This window comes from Paroedura picta, chromosome 2, assembly GCF_049243985.1.
Source record: "Paroedura picta isolate Pp20150507F chromosome 2, Ppicta_v3.0, whole genome shotgun sequence".
NCBI classification, from domain to species: Eukaryota; Metazoa; Chordata; class Lepidosauria; order Squamata; family Gekkonidae; genus Paroedura; species Paroedura picta.
The window spans coordinates 74,489,057-74,510,579 of record NC_135370.1 but is presented as its reverse complement, the minus strand read 5'-3'; the positions used below and the strand labels follow the sequence as shown (position 1 = coordinate 74,510,579).

The window sequence follows — 21,523 nt, the reverse complement described above, 5'->3', positions numbered from 1 at the left end:
GGGTGCAGAGACCCCTTCCCCCACTCTGTTCTAAGGCTTTTTCAGAAGGAGATGCTGGGAGGTGCAACAGCTGCAAACTCTGCTGGGACCCTGCCCAATATTGACAGACCCATAACCACCCCTGAGCTGAACATGCACTTGACTTATGAGACATGGAGACATGACCTCGCCACTGCCCAGCAGGCAGCAGTGATGATTCGGAGTGTTTCTGCGGGGAACCTGTTAAATGTGGGGACTCACGTTATGGCTCGCGCCCCCCCACCTGCAGCAGTATGCGCACCTCTATTGTGCCCCCCCCCCCAATTTCATAGCCCAGCATGCCACACCCACACGTCCATTATACATGCACAGGCATGCAGCAATGTGTTCTTGTGCCCAACCCATCTCTTGTGGCACATTCATTCATGGACGCAATGGTCTGAAAGGCTTTTTTTTTTTACTTGCGCAGCCGCAGCCCGGCAGCGTTTGGCACATATACAAAAAAGACAGAACAAAGAAAAAAAACCAAGAGTGCAAGGTTTTCTGTGGTGACAACAGTGGCAATTGGTGATAGAAACATGCAGTTTCCCCATGGAAGAAAGGCTTTGCTGAGCTGTGCTGGATCCTCTCCAAACCCCCTCCCCCCTCCCATCCCTTTAAAGATGGAGATGACCTCCCTCAGAGGGACGGCAGGGAAGCAAAACCATAAGCTCTAACAGATGGATGTGCAGGGGAACACCCCATACTCCCTGCACATGTTCATCATGTAGCTCTGTGAGGGCGGGGGAAGGAAAGGTGAGCACAAGTGTGGGCCTGTGGGGAAAGAAGAGTGTTGCCCCCTCTGTAGCCCTACTTCTGACAGTCCAGCAGAGCTGCTCAGGCTCAGCTCTTTGTCAATCAATAATAAATTAATATGAATAACGGCAACAAGAATATGTACACGGGTATTCCCCACCCACCCTGCCTCTTTCTCCCCCCCCCCCAGCCCCTCACTGTCCCATTCCACAATGAGAAGCCGGGCAGGGGGCAGTGGAAGGGGGGAGGGGGCATCCAATGGCCTGCTGCCTGGAGACCAGCCAGAATGTCTACAGGTGCTCCAGCCCCACCACACGCACTCACGCTCGCACACTTTGACAATGACACAGCCCAACCCAGGTGTGGCCCACCTGCCAATGCCCACCCTCTTCCCTCCCTCCTTGAGTTGCCCACTTAAAGAGAAGGCCAGGCACTGGTGTGGGCTAGGGGCCCAGGGCCAGAGGACCCCATTTCCCTGAGCTGGCTAGCTCCAGCCAGACTGGAGTGAGCAGAATCCAATCCTGCCACCATCAGTACAAAATGGTACTCTTGCCCCTAAGACGGTCCTTGAGATCAGTCCACAAAAAGGCCAGCTCCAGGATGAGGACTGGCTCACCCCAGGAACACCCAGTCTTTGGGCTGCTCCAGTCGAGGTGTGTGGGGAATATTGGCAGTTTCTTGTCACTTTAATGATGCATTAAATGCAGGTGCAGATGATCCATCATTGCTCTCTCTGGCCTCCCTCCTGAGTCCTGTGTTCCACAGTCCCTGCCTGGGTGAGTGGCAACCAGGTCTCTCTTCAGCCCTTTGCCCCAAGCACATGCTTCTCCTCCTCCCTCGCTCCTTGCTCCATGGTAGCTGGGAAAGAGCCGATGTAGCACTGGGGAAGAATTCCACACACAACAACATATGCATGTTGAGAGATGCTGGACTGCATCTGCAGGTCCCGGCCAAACCCACGAATGCCAGGGAAGGGTATCGGCAAGCCTGGATGGCAGCACAGGCGCTATGATATCCACACAGCTGGATCCGGGTGACCATGGAAGACAGCGTCCTTGTGGCAGATGCTGGGCTATACCCGCACGGCAGGGCCGGAGCCCGTCGTCAGGGGCACGGTGGAGCCACAGTCATAGTCCATGTCAATGGCAGCATGGGCACTGGCCAGGAGGCTGTTGAGGGAGGAGCCCGTCTGCCGCTCCCGGAAGCTTTGTATGTAGCTCTGCAAGATGGAGGAAAAGAGAGAATGATGGCCCTGCCTTCTGTCCATCCCCACCTCCATTCCCAGTTGTAGCCCCACAACACTGAAAGGATTCTTTAGACTTGTTCCAGAAGGTTTCTCCGGTGGAAGGTTTCTCCGCTAGCCATTGAGAATATATTAGCCTGGCCTAATACTTCAGCCGTGTTGCTCCTCCCTTGCAAGAGGACAAGGTCATGCTGTCCCTCCCCAGGCCATCCTGAGCTGTTAATAGGACTCCTTCTCAGTCCCATGGGTTCTCTCTTCCACACCTGCTGAGAAAAGCTAACAGCAACTTTCACAGCACTAGAAAAGCCTGTCAGGGAGGCTGTGGCTTGACATATCAGTGCTCCACCTTGGCAGGCCAGAAAAATGGAAGTGCTTTACACTTGGTGAGGCAATCATGTTTGCTGCAACGACACTGGGATTTGTTCCAGCAAATACATATGGGGGCTGACCAGCAGATGCATACTACTACTAAACTACAGCACGTCTAGCCATACAGGCCATCTAGTCCAACCCCCTGCTCAATGCAGGAACAGCCTAAAGCATCCACGAAAAGTCTCTGTCCAGCTGCTGCTTAAAGACTGCCAGTGAGGGGGAGCTCACTGCCTCCTTGGGCAGCCTGTTCTGCTGCTGAACTACTCTGACTGTGAAAAGCTTTTTCTTTAATCTAGTACTGCTCTACACATAGTTTAAGCCCATTACTGCAGGTCCTGTCCTCTGCTGCCAACAGGAACTGTTCACTGCCCTCCTCCAAGTGACAAACTTTCATGTACTTAAAGACAGCAATCCTGTTCCCTCTCAGCACAGAAGACCACAGGTCCTGATCAATGCTGCTCACATTTTACAGATTTGCCATGAATTTACTGGAATAGCACTGTTTCATCCTGCAATTGTGACCATGCCACAGTGCCACACTTCTCTGCACATCTGGGCATCTCAGGGTGGAATGGGTATTTTCAATCACAATGTGTCCCAGGCTGTTTTCCAGTGAGTACTAAAGAAATGAATCAGCACTGGCTTGCTACTTGTAAAAATATGGTTAGCATGGATAAGAAAATTCCCCACCTCATATGAGGGATGCTTCATTATACCAGGAAAAAGTCACTTTATTTTCTCTACACCTATCAGCCATGTCCACAGTTCCGCAAGGACCCCATAGCAGCACTACTGGTCACAGGAAGATATTCCTCTAGGGATGAGGAGAAATTTCATACAGATCACAAAAGAAGTTGGATACACTTCTCTGTGCTTCTGGCTTCAAAGAACTTGGGAACAGGAGATGGGTGCTCTTATGCTTCTTCTCCTCCATATCTGCAGTTTTATGTCTTACTGGCTGAACTCTAGTTACACTGCACATTGTGGCAGCATTCATTAAATTGTGCCAGAGTCACAATTTATTCTACTATTTCATGGGAACCATACAAATAATTGGCCCATGCACAGTGGACACAGAGGCAAAAAGCCTTTCCATCATACACAGAACAGTTATTGAACTGGGGAAGCATTAGGCAAATAACTTCAAGAAAGCTGGAACCCCTTTTCTTGAAGAGTGAGTGAGATGGCACAACTAGATAGGAAGGCCAAGAAGAAAAGGAGAGGGAAGGACAGCTGACTCCCTCGAAAAACATCTCACTAGACAAAATTTCCCCTCCCCTAGTATAGCTGTGATTCCCCAAAACTCCACTGTCCATGCACAGAAGAACCTCCACTCACTGGGGAGAGGACATCTCCATCGAAACGGCGCACAGGGTTTGGCTTGCGGCGGTAGGCAGGCTCTGGTGGGTGGGCCTTATGCTGCAGGTGTGGGTGAGGATGTGGGCGCCGCTTCTTCTTCTCTTTACGCTCTTCACGTTGCTTTATCCTCATTAACTGAACACGGCGTTGCTGCCGGCTAATAATCACTGTGGGGGGAAGAAAGGAAAAGGTGAAACAAGACATCTAGCATGACAAATGGATGCCCTAAAGTGCCTAGTAGATGCCACTGCTGGAATACTTTACTGTAAGATTTAAAAACAGTTGAGATTTTTTAAAGCCCTTTTACTTACATCCTTAGCTGGCAGAACCATCACAAAGAATTAACAAAGAGATTGGGGTAATCCTGCCCTGTGTTCAGGGTTCCCAGTCAATTTTACTCATGTCATTAAGATCTGTGAGGGGCCAGGCACTCAATCCTCTCCTCCTTCATGAGGTTGACCAAGGGAGACCCAGGAATCCACAGCAGTCTTTCCTGCCACAGCAGAGAGTGTATTCTCTCTGTAGGAAGAGGCTAAGCATGGCTGAGTGGAAGAGGCCTCAATTCTCTCCAGTATCTACTAACCAGCCACCTGCTGTTATTGGGGGAAATGCAGGCTGCTGGAAAACACAAATTCCCTTGTGCATTGCAAACAAATACTTTAAACCTGAAGGTGGAAAAACACTTGAAGGAAAAATTACAGGCCAAGAAAAGTACATGTACGTACAAACACTTGTTACCTTTCCTATCAATTGCACACTCCTAAAAAGAAGTGGGTTTTAAAGGTTTTTTTTTTTTAAGGGGCTGGTGAACTACAGTTATAATAATTTACCTAATACAACAAGTAGTTCAACTCCAGGATACACAATGCTCAATGTTGGAATTAGGACAAAGAAATCAATCTTCATTGCATTAATCAGTTAAAGTTTTTACAACATTAAAATTTGTATCCTAATTAATCAGTGGGGACTCCTGGACCTTTCCCCTCGCCCATTTGTCAAATCTGTAGGCTAAGCCATAAGTGGCTTTTCAGTCTGAAAGCAAATTTAGCAGACTTAGCGTGTTTCTTAGTGTGAACTTCTATGGCTTTTAGTGACACGAACCAAAGCAACTGAAGCTGACAGTGCTGAACTGAGATCAGTGAAACTGCGACTTGTGAACCTGCAGTATCAACATGCTAATAATCCTGAACTTGTACAGTTAGTGTTTATGGCTTTACTCTATTGGAAACCTGATTTCTTAACAATAACAGTGTGTTACCCCATTTCCAAAGTGCCTTTCTTCTAAAAAAAAGTATTAGCTTCTGCTTGGCATAGTGGCTAAGAGCGGCGGTCTTTAATCTAGAGAAGCAGGTTTGATTTCCCCACTCCCCCCCCCCCATACAGTCAGCCGTGTGACCTTGGGCAAATTGCAATTCTTTCAGAGCTCTCTCAGCCGTCCCTACCTCACAGGGGTGTCTGTTGTGGGGAGAAGTAGGGTAGGCGATTATAAGCTACTTTGAGATGCCCTTGGGGAGAAAAAGCAGGATACCACTCCTCCTGTTATGTCATCCACACATTTACAAGGAATGCTGATACTCACATTTTGCAATCATATTTACAATGGTCAGTATCTGCAAAACCAGCATAGAGGCAGTGTCTATTAAATTAGGAAACCTAAGAAAAAGCTGCACCTACATATCTGCAAAAGGTCTGCACACTGAGATGCGGCTATGAGCACAGCTACAGAGGTTGGCAAAAAAGACAGAAACCCTACTTTAGCCTGAATACAGACATGACACACAAAGAAACAAGGGGCTGGCTATTTCCAGAAGATAGGCCTGCTCATGGCACAGTTGGCAAAGATAAACCCTTTCCCATTATACAGGCCCTGGTATCCAGTGTAGTCAGGCCTGTGCTGGCCAACAAAGCCCTTACTGCAGCTGGTAAAGAGCCCTGTTCACTACGCGTGCTGTCTTTTTGAGATGCTAAGACAAGGTGAAGTGCCTGTCCAAGTGCACATCCCCAGCACCACCAGCAACAACTGACAAAAAAAATCATCCCACGCTCAGGAGCTTATTTGCACTCAGAGAAGCTATAATTAAACAATGATTCTATCTTTTAAAAGGAGAGAGATACTGCTCCAGCCCTGAAGATTTTGGCATCTTTGAGTTGAAGGAATTCTCCTCAATTAGATGGGAGGAGGATGCGGAGCTGGGATTTAATCTAATTCCAAAAACAATGGACTGGTATCTGAACTGGAGACAACGCCAGGGAGAGCAATCCAATTTGGCTGCCATTCTGTCCACTTCCAGCCCTCTTCCCATCCATCCCACCAGAGTCCCACTCACCCTCTGTGTGTGAGTATCCCTCGGCTGTGACTTTCCACTGCACCAGGACGCCCAGCAGTGCCAGGACAGGCCAGGTGCCTAGGATGACCCAGCTGTACCAGCAGATGGGCCTGGCAGGTGCCACCTTGACGCACTCATAGACATACTGCAGCAACAGGAAGAGCTCAACGAAGTAGTCGGCAGTGGCTGTCATGACGGCGCTGCCAAAGACAGCGGTGGAGAGGGTGGTGAAGAGGCGCTGCCACTGCAAAGTAAGCACAGCGCACAGCATACCCACACCCAGCAGCAAGCCAATGGGGATCCAGACAGTGGGTGGGTGGTAGAACTGCTCCATCACGACCAATGTGGCCACAGCCAGCAGCAGCCCCAGTAACAGCCCCACCATGAAAAGCCCGACGCTGCGCACCAGCATGGTGACCAGCCCGCAGAGAACCCCAATGCCCAGACCGATGCCCACGGAGGCCTCCACACTCAGCTGTGTATCCAGCACTCGCTCTTTGTAGCACAGCATGAATATGATCACTGAGCCGAACATTAGCCCCGTCAGGAACATAACTGCCTTGAAACAACGGTACCCTAAGGAAGGGAAGAAGCAAATGTTAACAATTTAAGGATAGGGTCAAAGTCACAAGACAACTGTCTATTCATTCCAGCAGGGCAGGACCACCCCCATTCTACTGGGACACACTCTGTAGAGTTCAGGTGACCTCCCCAATACATAGCCCTCCTCCTCACAAAAGGGTATCTAATGGAGGAAGTGGAGTCTTTATATGCAGGTCATGTCTCTCTAACTGGGCAGCTTTCTGCGCATCTATCTGTAGGCCCTGGAAAGCCAACTAATCTCTCTACTGGGTCATTGTCCCGCAATGCAGTCTGCAAAACCCACTCTAGTCGCTAGGAGCTACTGGGAACTCTGCAGTTCTTTAGTTCAGATCATCAGAACCACTGAAACCTCTCTTCAGTATCCTGCTGCTACATTACTGCCTTAATGAGCATTAGGACTACAATGGGTCAAGACACTCAGAGCAAGTTAGCAAGAGGCTGCAAAAAGCTGGCAGCCAGCCTCCACCCCTCATATTTTAACATATGCCTAGAGTGCAGCCTCAGGAGCATTTTGTGAACCTGAGCTCCATTGTAGTGGCAAACAATGTGACACATGGTTAAATGAACATGGAATGGACTCTGTGGGGCTAGTCATGGCATACAGACAACCAATTCCCCCCGTCCTGATTGCAAGGCCCAAAGTTTTCAACTTTCTCACCAAAGAAGCAGTAGATGATCCCAAAGAGACAGCACATGGCACACACTACTGAGGGCACCACTTGGTAGCGCCGCTCAATCTCCTGGTCACAGCTGTGTGTTCGGTCCTGGCCTGGCACATGTGGCAGCAGAGGAAAGCGCAGGGTCTGTACAGTTGACGTCATGGCTCTGCAGGGTCTTCAAGGTGACATCAGGCTCCCCACTTCCTCCCCGTTGCCAGCAGGGGATGCTGCATCACGGTCTGGTCGCCATCTGTTGAGAGAGTACAGGACAAATTAGGTGAGGCCCAAGCTTCCAGGTGCTACCCGGCCAGCAGGGTAACCTCCCCATATAAGCCCCACAGCTACCCTTAGGATAAAACCACACAATCTTGAGTGAGAACAATGGAAGTCTGTTGCAGGACTTTGAGACAAGACCCCTCTCTATACTCAGAAGGGCTGCTCCGCTGAAGCATAGCAAATGCCTCCCCTTTTCCTGGATGGAAGCTATGAGAAGAGACAAGCAATAAGGAAGACTAAATGCATGACAAAAGCAGAGCTGGGAACACCCACCAACCCCCTGGATGTTGGCCAAGTCCAACCAGACATTACTGGCAGGCAGAAACAGCCTTTTAAAGTCTAGATAGAGGAGCCCAGGCATCCTGCGGGTGTCTTTACTCCCAGCTCCCTGTGAGCTTTCTTGGATACAGGAAATTACTAGAGATCTTTCTCCACGTCTGTCTTTTCAATAAAGCAAACCCAGATTTGCAGCATACTCCATGACGGAAGAGATTCAGAATGATTCTGGGAGAGAAAGGTGCCGAGAAGGTATGGGACAACAACTTTCCAAAAGGGGGGGAGGAGTGGCTATAAAGAGAATCACTGCCCCATGTTATCCATGGCAACCAAGGAAAGAACAGATGATAGTTCTAACAGCACCCCCTCTTCACTCCCCCCCCCCCAGTTTCTAGCTGCAAGAGCCAGTGAGGTAGAGGAATGAGTCACCAAGGGGGGGGGGTGTAGCAGTTTGGAAAAGCATCTGCCAGAGATCCAATTTCATTAACCCTCTGCATGTACATGTCTGGGTGCCTCGAAGTCCAGCCGCAAGGACAAAAGAGGACTGGCTACCCACAGTAACTTCCCTCCCACTGACTACTCCACCTCATACCATTACGAATAGCAAAAAAAAAAAAAAAAGCTATAAAAGAGGCATCTGGACAGTTCTGTGGACTACAGCATGTGACGCTCACCCCCCCCCCTTCTCTCAGCTGGCAGATGACAGGCAAAGAGGCTCAACAGAAAAGCCTTTGTGTTAACTCTTCCCTGCTTACAGCATGATCATGCGGCATAAGACAGCAAGTAGCAGGGAAGCTTCCCCCTGCCCAGGCAAAGGAGACAATGCCAAGCCAACCCACCCACGTTTTTTTGGGGGGGGGGGGAGGGTCTGTGGCCACTTCCGGGAACGGATTGCAGACAATGCCTCTTTCACCGAGGGAAGAACCCCTTACAGAGTATTAGGTTCATGACCATTCAGGATGGTGGAAGAGAAGGAAAGTGCCTAGAGAGGCCCCCGAAGAGGAACTGGCGGCAGAAAGGCTTAGTCCCTCCCCCCCCCTCCTGCCCAGGAGTAGGTCAGCGGCCTGGAAATCTCTCATATCTTCCATGCGTCCCTCATTCTTTCTCTCCCGCCCCCCATGCCCCATCATCCAATGAGCACTAGTACTGAAAGCATGCCATGTGCTGATTGGGGCACTCTCTGTTGCTAAGGTAAGAAAGACATTTTCCGATTGGCTGCTGGGAAATTGCCAAATGAGTGCCTTTCTTCCAAGCTACATCTTTTTGCTTTGTTTCAACAACTCTGCTTATTCAACATACAGCCCTCCCACCCCGCTACCTCCATCCTTTGCAATAAGGCTTCACAGAACCCCACAGTCCTCGGCTTCTCTGCCCTGATATGTGCTTGATTCATCTCAGTTTTCATCCTAGCCTCGGGCTCCTTAAATAGTCTCCTAATGCCCCTTATTCCAAAACTGCACCGTCCAATTAGAGTCCGTTAACTCATGACACTCCAGCCTCAAGATTTCCTGTTTAATGTAGATCAGGATGAAAAGCAAATAATAGATTATCATTGTGACCATTTTTTGGGGGGTGGGGTGGGGTCTTGGCTATCTTATCATCCTGTTGTCATCAGTTCTGTATATCCCAGTGCCTCTTGTCATCCCAGGCTAAGTGCTGGTGATCACTGCCACAAAATCAAGAGGCCCGTTGGTCTGTTTTGAAATCTAAATCACAGCAACTAAGAACCACAGTATCATGATAATCCCTGTGGACCAAAATTGGGTGAAAATAAAGCATTAATATGTTTTTTTTAAATTTAAAAAGCCCCAGTTCTTTTTGTGACAATGAGTTCATTATACAATGGGAATTGTGCTTGGATAAAAGCACTTGGAGATCTGCAATGAAATCTTTCAAGTATGCAGAGACTCAAATGTGGAAAAAAACTTTGGTCTCCTTTCCTCTGCTGTTCAACATACAGAAAAGCAGCTTCAGTTTGTGATGTCTTTGTCAAAACAGCCCGCTCTGTTGCACAACATGAAGAGATCAAAAGTTCATGAAAGTACAAACCTAACCAGGTAATCAATTCCCATTGGACTCCAAATTTGTTCTGTTACTTCAGACCAACACTGCTACCCACATGAATCTAACCTAATCAGTATAATGCAATTCCTATGGGCCAACAATCATCCACCCACAGTGAACATGTAATCACTTGGGTTGTTAGTCCGATAGCTCCAAAACAAAAAAGGGAGTTAATGTGTTTTCTTGGACTACAGTTTACATTGCTATAGTCTCTGGAACGTGCAGGTTTATGAATCAATAAATCTATTGGTCTTTGAGGCGCCACATGACTCCTTTGTTTCTCCTCTGCATGGTAGTCATTTATAACATCCTGCCACATGGTCAAGAATATTTTGCCTTACATTCCTTCCCAGTCAGAAATCCAGAGAAGCTAGACAGAATACTAAAATCAGCTTCACCATGTTGAAGGATATTGCGGACAATGGGTTTAGAAACTGAAGAAATTATCTCTGTATACCATTACTATCTGGATCAGATGCCCTCATGAATGAATTGTTCTAAAACAGTGTTCACATAATAGGGCTGAGGGTTACACCGGCAATATACTATTCATGAGGAAGATTATGTCAAGCATAGCAGAAAGTTGGTTTCCTACATATTAGAGGGTAGCATGACAACAGTAAAATGGGCAAAATTACAGTGGCCTCTGAACAAATACAAAAACAGTGACCATGACCTAGAGCTAGAGATGTCAGGCTCCAGGTAGGGCCTGAGGATCCCCTGGAATTACAGCTTACCTACAGACTGCAGAGATCCGTTCCCCTGGAGGGTAGATTCTATTGCATTTTACCCCACTAAGGTCCCTGTCCTCCTCAGGCTCCACCTCCCAATTATCAGGAGTTTCCAGCCTGGATCTGCCAGCTCCCACCCTTGCCAGTGGCCAGGGTAGACCTGGCAACCCTAACTAGAGCAGAGCCCAAACTTGAGAGGGACCAGGATGAGTCCAGACTTCAATATTGTGTTGCCAGGATGGCTAAAGAAAGATGGCTCGCCAGATGTCCATGGACTACAGTTACCACGAGCCCTTGCCAATTGGCCATGTTAGCAGGGGCTCATGGTAATTGTAGTCCATGGATATTTGGAGAGCCACAGTTTTGGCTGCCCATGATGGAGAAAAGAGTATTTTTGCTGCCGTGTTCCAAACATGGGGAACTACATGAAATATACTTTTTCAAATTACCAGGAATCATAGATTTATAATCAAGAAGTAATAATCATGAAGGACAAGTTAGAAATGCTTGAGATTGCAGCCCCATGTACAGCTATTTACCAATGGATTAGCGATGAGCCTAGATAAACTGGACTTCAACCCTGTGATCTGAGCACCTCTTGGGCTATATGACACCCATACTAGGCCCTCATTACAGGGCAGTCACTATACACATTTGTAACTCTTACAAAACTATGGGGCATTTCGCACGCCTTCAAAATCGCACAATGGTTGCCAATTGAAAACGCTACTGATTTGCCATTATGCACAACGTCGTTGACAATCTGCCACACACCTGAAACCGATCCGCAAAAAGCGCTTCCTTGTAGCGCTTTCAGGGAAATCCCCAAAAGTGGATTCACCCTCCGGAAAGCGATACACTCCTGCAACCAATCTGCAACACTAGCGGGAAAGTTCTGTGCGTTACCATTGTTGTGGTTTCTACAAAGTCCCTCCCCCTGGCTCTCTCCTCTGATCTTCCGGCGAAGCGATCGCCATTTTTTTCCTCCGAGCGAGCGAAGTTCAACCCACCAGCAAGCCTGTTTAGAGGCTTCCCCGGCTTCAGTCCCTCCCCAGAGCTGTTTAGTCACTAAGCACAAACAACAGAGAAGCCCGTTTGCTGATGTATTTTCCCTTTATTTTTTACACTGTTTTCGGCCGAAAATCGGGCCCGTGAGGGGGGGGATTTTTTTTTCACTTGGGGGGAGCGTGGCAACAATGAAACGACAGCTCAAACACACCTGCCAGCTGATGGGTCTCTCCGTTGCAACGAATCAACACAGATTCGTTGCAATGGGTGTTTTTTTTTTTAAACCTTTCTTAAAGGGAAAGGGGCTGTTTGGGAGCATGCTAACGGCTGCCCATTGGCTGCTTGACGGCCAGGGGCGGGACGAGCTTGGCAACAGCGCTTCCTGTCTAGCGATTTTTGCTGAGACCGGAAGCTTGTGGGAAACGATAGAAACGCAACTGGATTCCACTACAAAGTCAGGTATGCATAATGACGAATTGCACTATTTTAAATGGTGATTTTTCGTTCAGCAAACAATTTGCTACAAGGATCCCGGTGCGGAAAGCCCCTATATATTATATCAAGTGAAGAAGTGTCAATTCTGTCAGACATAAGAACAGCCCTCCTGGATCAGACCAAAGGTCCATGTAGTCCAGCATCACTGCAGTGGCCAGATAGATGTTTCTGGAAAAGCTAAAAACTTGTCTTAATTGAAACAGCCCTTTCCTGTCTGTACTCTTTCTACCTGCTTTATCATCTGCTCTGTTCTGTCAATATAATTTTAAACTTCTCTGTTGTTTTAGGCTGCTTTTATGCCTTAGTCTGCTTTTATTCACATTTTATTGCTTTTATTGGCTTGTTGTTTTTATTTTTCGTATCATTTTATTTTAATTATGAGTCACATCAATCTGGGTCTGGAGAAGTGGCTTACAAGGAACATAAATAAATACAAATATTTAGAGACAGTGCTTGATAGTGGTTAGAGTGTTAGTGGATCTTGCAGACTCAGGTTCAAATCATTCTATCATAAAAACTTGTTGGGTGAACTTGGGCCAGTCACATATTCTCAGCCCAACTTACCTAACAGAGTTGTTGTGAGAATAAAATGGAGGAGAACTATTGTAAGCCACTTTGAGTCCTCAATGGGAAGAAAGGCAAGTATGAATGAAGCAAATAAAATAAGAAACACACAATAGATATTTATGGTTATTACCAGGAACTTCTGCAGAGCACTCTCTCCCAGGAATTCAGTCTCCTTCTATAAGTGTTTATCCAAAAGTTTATTCTCATTGAGCAAGTATATATAGGATTTCAGCCTTTAAAATCAACAAATAAATGGTCCCAATAGGCTTCCACAGAAAAGTGCTATTCAAATACAAGGAAATATCAAAGCAGCCTTTTGTTGGTGTGCAAGATATTGAGCTATACAAAACTCTTCACATATTAATCCTAAAACTCTGAATCGCTGTAGTGCAGTGCAGCTAAAAAACCCTTTGCATTTTTACATTACTAAAGTGCTGGCTACATAAAAACAAATAGCTTTACCTATCTTATGTCTCTTAAAAACAACACAAATCTTTTGAACTGACACAAACCACCTGTTATTCTCTTGTTCCAAAACAGTAGGATTTGGCATCATGCCAGAATCTATCTGCCCTGATCAGTCCAAACCTTAATGTAGAAAGTTCAGTTTCAAACAGCCACTTTTACATTTGATTTCCTCCATGGCAAAGCCCCACTAGCTTCCCCCACTTTTATCTTAATCTCTTTTTGCACATGCTCCTGTTGCTTAGGGACGGAAAAGGTCAACCGAGTTCACAGCTAGCTAATGCATGCTGTGGGCCCAAATACTGGTTCTACAACAACCTTTGGTACCCACTTTGTAGGGAGACATCTAAGCAAAAAAAGCTCTCCTCTGGTCAATACCAGACAGAACTGTCCATGTCCCTATGAAACGCTGCCCTTTAGAGCTTGCTGGCATTAATCATGCTTCAGCCTTCTCCGAGGTGTGTGCGTGTGTGGCTAACTGGTCCTGCTGTGGGTTCCAGGCCAGCCAGCTCGGCTGCATTCCAGGAATTGGCTGAGCCCGGGTTAATCCTCTTTCACTGTGATTGCAGGCTAGAGTTCCGACTTTCCCACAGGCTCCCTTCATGTGCTATGTCTACCCAAGGCAAATTTTATTCCTCAAACACAGCTGAGAGGATGACCTTTTGATTCCAAAGCAGTAGATGATTCCACAAAGAGAGGAGGGAATTCTGTTGTTATCCCAGGCTCTGTGTAGCCTGTGCAGCAGCCCTGGAAATCAAAGTCACCCTCACATACACCAGAGTTTTACCAAGCTACCCGTCTGAAATTTCTTCAACAAGGTGGAGACAGGGGGACTATATGGCCAGAATTCGATATATTTGCTGAAAGTGAAGGTTTTGTTTTGGTTTTTGAACAAAGAGGTAGTAAGGACTTCATGAACAGAAGGCTCTGTACAGAGGGTAGAAAGGAGAGCATACTGTGGAATCTCACATGGTAGGCGTGAAGAAAAGCTGTCAGAGCATAAGGTAGATTCGGCCTCTCCTGACAAAGAGCGCTAATACTGAATGCACAAATGTGGAGTCAACGCATGCACTTCGAAGGGAATAGTGCCAGGGCATGCTGCCATCCCAGCAAACTTTTCCTAAGGGTTCGGGTTAGGCACACCTGCTGATAGGATCATTTTATGTGGAAGGGAATCCTCTGTGCCCTGTTCTCTTCTTGCCTGTGGGATTACTCTTGACAGCTTGCAGAAAAGCTCCTAATGAAAGAATCCTATTAACCTGGAAACAACCCAGGGGAGTGGTACTGTGAGGAGCAGCTGCAGCATGGGGCTCTGGCTGCCAGATGCTCTGCAAGCAAGGAGGGAACCCTGGTCTGATACCACACTGGAAAAAAACATTGTGTAGTTTCCAATAGCAGCTAGAACTGATATGCAGTTTGTTTGGGGACGGAAGGGTAGAGCATTTCAACTGATTTTGCAGCTATTTATTTATTTTAAGTTAATTATATCTTGGCCCTGTAATGGAAAGCACCTGCATCAGCTCTGCCTGGCACAAAAGATATGTTATGTTGTGAGTTACACACATGCACAGCCTGAGAGGAGTACTTTGTGCTTGTATGTAATCAATGGATCTCAAACATAAGGACAGGGTGACAACAGGAAGACATTTTACTGTGTTACCAATATTTTAATACTCAGTGATCTCAAACATCAGAGGCATGGTTGGGTTAATGGGGAAAATCTCCAAATTTTCACTTAATAGTTACTGCCCTGCTCCATTCAAACTACTCACTACACCACATCTGCTCCTTAGCACTGCTGTGTCCCATATCACATTACATATCTGATACCATCTGGTTAATTGATCATAACTAGGCTCCTTTCCAGCCAAAATATAAAACTTGCCCACCCAATCCCTAGTCTGCTGAGATATCTAGCAGAGTATTTGCAAACTATTGGGTTTGCTGAACCAGCGTGACATCCAGAAGCCACACACAGAATTATGGGCTAAAAATCAAAATGGGCTGGCAGCTTTAGCACAAGTGATGCTGCTACCACTGAGTCCCCCAACCTTGAGGAATTTTCACTGAGGCTCAGGAAGTGCTGGCAGTAAGGTAGCTCAGCCAGGCCTGATTTAATAAGCCTGTGCTATCTTCATTCACAATGTTTCTTCAGCCTGCCTTCTCGCCCATCGATCCACAGTAGTCCAATATCCCCCATTTCAGTTACAGCCTCCGCCTTCCTTCCTTTTTGTTTGCCCACCATGGGCTTGGTCCCTCCATCATACCTCATCCTGCTCTCTCCACTTTAGTTTGGCATTCCTGGCATTCTGTAAGCCAGACCAGGTTGCATCCTTGTTTGGGACCAGCAGAAGATGCAGGGTTGCTAGGAAACGGAGCCGCAAAGCCTTCTAGGGAACCCATCAGACTCTCTTTGTTTGGGATGAGAGGGTTCCCAGAGGACTCTGGGCTTGTGGACCCACTAGATGCCCAGGCAACACACATTGGTCATCCATACTTCTCTTTGGCCTTCTGAGTGAGGGGGAAGGAAATGAGGGGGGGGGGTTTGTTGAGTTCTTTTGTTTACATACATCTCTGCTCCTTAATAATGGGCAGATGTTTGTCCTCTTGGAGAGGCATCAGTGCCAAGAAGAGGAGACCCAAGGGAGAAGGGCCTCTACAAAGACAGAGTTCGGGTTCCTCGGTGGGGCCAGCGGGGACAGGGAAGGCCAGCTGGGCGCTCCTGCAGCCCCTGAGACTAGTGGAAAGGGGGCTTTGTGGCCCGTCGCTCCCATGAAGCTGAGCCAGGAGAGAAGCCTTTGTGTGTGCGGGGTGGGGGCGGTCCTCGCCCTGCGCCGCCATCCGTCCCTGCCTAGGCTGGAGAGGATCCAACGCACAGGCGATGGGCGTCCCCGGGGCTCTACCCGCTCCGCCTGCCCAACTTCCGCGCCTAGCTCGGGCCACCAACTGCCGCCGCCGCGGAGCCACAGAGGCGCCCGGCCACCCCTCGTGCTCGGATCCTGCGCCCCTGAGCGCGCCCGCGGGCAAAGGCTGCTTTGTGTTTCCAGCCTCCCCTCCGCGGTCGACCATCCACTCCCCAACCCGGCGCCGGACGGCTCCCGCCGATAAGGGGCGCTGCGCGGAAGACGCCGGGCGCTCGGAGGCAAGCGAGCGGCAAACTCGCGGCCGCCCCCGTGGCGAGCGATTCCCTACCTGCGCGGCCCGCTCTGCCACCCGGACGGGGCCCGGCCGGCCCGGTGCTGAGGGACAGCTCCGCGTGACGTCACCGCGCCGCTTCTCTCTTTTCTCCCTTCCCCGCTGGCTGGCGCGCGCTCTCCCCTGTACTCGCGCGAGAGAGACGCCGGACTGGCTGAAGCGGATCGAGCTTCTCGCGCGCCGCGGCCGACAAATAAGCGGCCTCCTTCTCTGGCTCGCGCCTCCTCGCGCCTCCCGACGGCCGCCCCCAGCCTCCCCCCCACCCCCCCGCACTTATGGCCCGGAGCGCGTGGCGGCGTCGGCGGTTGGAATGTTGCTGCTGCTGCCGCAGCCGCCGCCGCCGCCACTACTCACCCTTGTCCGATGCGTGAGGCTCCCACGCAGGCTCCCTTCCGCACCCCCAGGCAGGAGAACGCGCCGGCTGGCCCTGCTTGAACCATCTCCAGCTGATTTTTCCATTGTTTTGCATTGACTTTTTACACTACCCGCCTCCAGAACAACGCATTGGTTGGCCCATGGCTCTGGTTGGCTGGAACTGCGCGGCGTTGATAGTCGCTCTATTGGTTCTTCTCCTCCACCCACCCTTCCTCCCACCCACGTTTCCAGCGCCTGTGTACCGTTTGCTTTGCTCTACCCCTGTTATGGTCCTGTTCCGCTTTCCACCTTTGGCGTGTCCCGCTCCACTCCTACTGGAATGTTTGGGCTGTTTGACGCATAATTGGCATTTATTTGGGTATTTATAACTTAGAACAACGTTCTCCCTTTCTGTATTTTTAGCTTCACAACAGCCCCCCTGTGAAGTAGGCTTCTGTGTTCTTCCAGTGTCAATTCAAGGCACTGACTCAAGATCATCTCAGTGAGTTTCTATGAGAGTGGGGATTCAAACCTGGAACTCTCAGATCCTTATGCAACATTTTCTCCTCTGCATCATGCTGCCTTATATATTTGAGATCACTTTTTTTTAAAGTGTAAGTATGGCACACTTTAAAAATAAGTCAGCAAGGTTCTTTCACAACATCTGGTTTAGCATGCTGAGCTCCATCCACACAAGACAGGTGAAGCTGGCAGAAAATACTGATGTCCTAGAAAGGACTGAGTTAATTTTACTTTATGGTCATGTTAAAAGGCTACGAGTTACAATTGGCATTGATGCTGATCTGTGCTTCTGTAACCTCAAGGCTGGTCTACTGTAGCACATTCCAATATGGGATTGCCCTGGAAGACAAACCAGAACTCGCAGCTAGTTAAAAATGCAGTTTTGCAACTGTTAACAGAAATGAACTGCTTTCATCATATTATGACAGTTTTAGAGTGGCTTCACTAGCTTCTTATTTGCTTCCAGCTTCAAATGTGATGTGCTGGTTCTTCCAGATATCTGAAAGACACCTGTCTCTGTAAGCCTACATACCATCTGTGCTTCTAAGATCAAAACTGATTAGTGTTGCCTTCCTTAAGAGTGACACCATTGGCAACCGGATGCTCATGAAGTTTTTCTGTACCAGCTCCACTTCCATAGAATAAGCTCCCTGTGGAGCAGTGAAGGATCACATTGTTGTAGGTCTTTAGAAGGGCAAGCCTGTTTTGTTTCCGTGGCCATTTTAATGAAGTTTTTGTGTTTGGTGACCTGACAGATTTTATGTAAGATTAGAAATACTGATTGCTTTGGGTTCTTAGGAGGAAAGGTAGGATATAAATGTTTTAAAATAATAATAGAAAATACCTTTTAGTGTTTGAAATACTCAATCCAGAATATGAGACACCTTTATCAAGAAATGGAGCATGCATGATCCATACCAAAAGGAAAACCAAGGAGCAGTGCCATTCTAGAGCGCCTCCTTCTTAGAGAATATGCATGCATGATTACCTTCATAGGATACATATATGTTAAAGACTAGAGCCTCTTGTGGTGCAGAGTGGTAAGGCAGCAGACATGCAGTCTGTCCATGAGGCTGGGAGTTCGATCCCAGCAGCTGGCTCAAGGTTGACTCAGCCTTCCATCCTTCCCAGGTCGGTAAAAAGAGTACCCAGCTTACTAGGGGGTAAGCAGTAATGGCTGGGGAAGGCACTGGTAAACCACCCTGTATTGAGTCTGCCATGAAAACGCTAGAGGGAGTCACCCCCAAGGGTCAGACATGACCCCGTGCTTGCACAGGGGATACCTTTACCTTTTATGTTAAAGACTACCAATTATTCCAGTGGGTTTCCAGGTATCTGTGGAAATTATAAGATGTCTTGGGAGATGGCATTTGTGGCTTTCTGTTGGGACCAATGACTTATTAACATTTGTTGCCCTCCCCTAAAAAACACCCCCGAGTGACACCTAGTCTGGAGACTTAAGGGCAGTGAATATCTGGACAATGCTGCTAATTTGTTGCTATATTTTTTTGTTTAATACTGTCAATATCGATGTATCATGTTGTTTTTTAATTTACTGTTACTTTGAACCCATTTTACACACCACCCTGAGCCATACTGGGTGGGCAGTATAGAAATGTAGATGATAGAAACAGCAAGCCTTTTAGGAGGAGATCAAATTCCAAGCTTCATACATGAATTCCTGAATGGTTGAACTCCACTCAACAGGTTATATTGGCTCAACTCATGTCCAGCAGAACAGCGGGAAATTGCTCGGTTAGAATTCAAAACCAGCCTTGTGCTGCTGTCCTAAGTTTCTTCACTTAACTGCAGTTCTCAGGCAAGGGAAATGGCATGCATAAATTGGTCTATGCATATGGCCCAAGCTCAAATCTCCAAACTCACTCACCTTGGAACAATTATTCTCTTTCAGTGTAAACCTACCTCACAGGGTTGATGTGCAGATAAATTGGAGGAGGAGAGAGCCTGAATTCTTGCTGGAAGGGTAGCACAAAGGAAACGATAGCGTGTGGTCTGAACTGGGAAGATACTAGCTGCTCAATTTATAGCCTTTGTGTGGCCAGGCACATATGTAATCAGTGATGTTCCGATTATAAACAGATCGGTAATGTGGCAGGGAAGCCTTGAATCCCTGGCTCCACAGGGGTTGTTCATTCCACCAGTTCAGGCACGTCATCTAATTTTCTCAAGTCTGAATCCCACTTGCCATCTGCTTGCTCACTGTGTCATGAGGAGGAGGAAGGGGAGGTGTGGGGATGATGATGAGGTACTGCTGCTCCTGCTGCTAAATACTCTCCCTCCCACTCTTAGTCTTTATCAGCTCAAATAGTTCAGACCTACTGTGCTGCACCAGGGGATTAACTCAGCCACATGCATGCACTAGTGAAGGCTTTCTTTCTTAGATATGGGATAAGAGTCAAGCAGAAAAAAATCTATGTGCTCTCCAAAGGTGGTTGTGTTATGTAATCCCAGCACTGTAATCTCAGCAATCAACCACTGTACGTGACCCTAATGTTGCCTCGGCATTTCCAGGATGCCAGACCATTTAAAGTTTATATCTAGATATCACAACCCTAATCCTCACATGTCCTAAGCTTAATTTATGTCCTTAATTTATGACCAGCCTACACTCATTTGGATAGTAATAATTAGCTGATGCACCCCACTTTCCTTAGTTGTATTCCTGCGTGAATCATAGTGAATGCACTGTTTCAGTTCAGATAAGCAACCTTTTGAAAGGTATGGGGCGTGTGCATGTGTGTGCGTGTGAAAGAGGGCTTGAGAATCCAGAATGAAATAAGAGAAAATAAAAGTACAGTCCTCAACAGAGTTGTAGCCATCTAAGCCCATTGACTTCACTGGATTTAGAAGGGTGTAACTCAGTGGTCCCCAACCTTTTTATCACCGGGGACCAGTCAACACTTCACAAATTTACTAAGGCCCGGGGGGGGGGGGAGTAGTCTTTTGCCAAGACTACTTGCAATGCTCCACTTGCTTTCCCGCCAGCACCCCTGACTTCTTAACACCCGCTGGGGGGTGCTGCCAGCAGCAGCTGCACAGTGCCATGCCGAGGGGGAGCCCCAGCCATGGCGGCCGCTGGAGAGCACCAAAGGTGAGCCGGCAGCAGAGTGGCAGGGCAGACCCCGAGGCAGCAGCCGTGGAGGACGAGGAGGAGCCACGGCCCGGTACTGAATGATCCACGAACTGGTACCGGTCTCCGGACCGGGGGTTGGGGACCACTGGTGTAACTGATTAGGACTGCTCTATATGGGGAAGGTACTGGCAAACCACCCCATATTGAGTCTGCCATGAAAACGCTGGAGGGTGTCACCCCAAGGGTCAGATATGACTCGGTGCTTGCCCAGGGGATACCTTTACCTTTATAAAATGTTCATTGCAAAAAAAAAAATCTCAATGCAATCTAATCTCCTAACCATACAGAATTCAAAATAGAATTTATTGGCTTTGCAGGACTGAGAACAATATCATTCGAAGTATGTTGGCCACAGAATTATTTAGAGTTCAGTGAAACCTTTAATAAGTTTGATTTATGGCTTAAGGATATTTCAGACACAGACAACCTTTCTTGTGTATTTAAAGTGAACCAGAAAGTCCTCTTTTTTAAATGGTTTCAGTTCTGTCTGCCTAGGTCTGGATAGCTAGTAGTATCAAAACAAAACTCAGAAACCCTTGGGGGGGGGGGGACGTATTCCTGATTTCTGGTTGATACAACAAGCTTTTAATTTTTATTGTAAAACATAGCTATAATACCATAATAAACATCTTACTATGACTCAGTCTCCCATGTTATAATGTGCACTATTCATTGAGATTCATAGGGGAGATAACTTTCTATGGCTTTACAATATGGTATGCTACATCAATAGTGCATAAAGGCTCAAGCTGTCTGACAGTTCTAGGAGTAAAAGAACTCAAATGTGGACTTAGAATCATAGAATAATAGTTATAAAGTACCTCATGGGTCATCTAGTCCAACCCCCTGCACTATGCAGGACACTCACATCCCAATCACTCATCTACTGTAACCTGCCACCCCTTTGCCTTCACAGAATCAGCCTCTCCATCAGATGGCTATCTAGCCTCTGTTTAAAAATTTCAAAAGATGGAGAACCCACCACCACCCGAGGAAGCCTGTTCCACTGAGAAACTGCTCTGTCAGGAACTTCTTCTGGATGTTTAGATGGAATTTCTTTTCAATTAATTTCATCCCAT

The 21,523-nt window shown here is 47.7% G+C and overlaps 1 protein-coding gene across 7 annotated transcripts; it reads right to left on the bottom strand.

Moving 5' to 3' along the window:
* Positions 1-417: 417 nt before the first annotated feature.
* On the bottom strand, positions 418-16,958 carry TMEM198 (transmembrane protein 198). 7 transcript variants are annotated; one of them, XM_077320823.1, is made up of 5 exons: positions 16,769-16,958; positions 7,337-7,587; positions 6,076-6,651; positions 3,728-3,915; positions 418-1,993 (listed from the first exon to the last, which is right to left on the bottom strand). In XM_077320823.1, exons 2-5 carry the CDS (start codon positions 7,497-7,499, stop codon positions 1,847-1,849), a joined length of 1,074 nt encoding a protein of 357 aa, XP_077176938.1. In that variant the 5' UTR covers positions 7,500-7,587; positions 16,769-16,958; the 3' UTR covers positions 418-1,846. The 7 variants fall into 7 exon arrangements, with proteins under 7 accessions (XP_077176938.1, XP_077176939.1, XP_077176944.1 ...); XM_077320824.1 differs by lacking the exon at positions 16,769-16,958 and adding an exon at positions 16,412-16,619; XM_077320829.1 differs by lacking the exon at positions 16,769-16,958 and adding an exon at positions 8,822-8,931.
* Positions 16,959-21,523: the final 4,565 nt, after the last annotated feature.

Bases quoted from the DNA above. Each gene is read 5' to 3' on its own strand.
- TMEM198 (XM_077320823.1), bottom strand. From the start codon at position 7,499: ATGACGTCAACTGTACAGACCCTGCGCTTTCCTCTGCTGCCACATGTG. The intron at 6,652-7,336 runs GTGAGAAAGTTG...TCCCTTCCTTAG, and splicing joins GATCATCTACTGCTTCTTTG to GGTACCGTTGTTTCAAGGCA. The intron at 1,994-3,727 runs GTGAGTGGAGGT...TCCATCTTGCAG, and splicing joins ATGGAGATGTCCTCTCCCCA to AGCTACATACAAAGCTTCCG.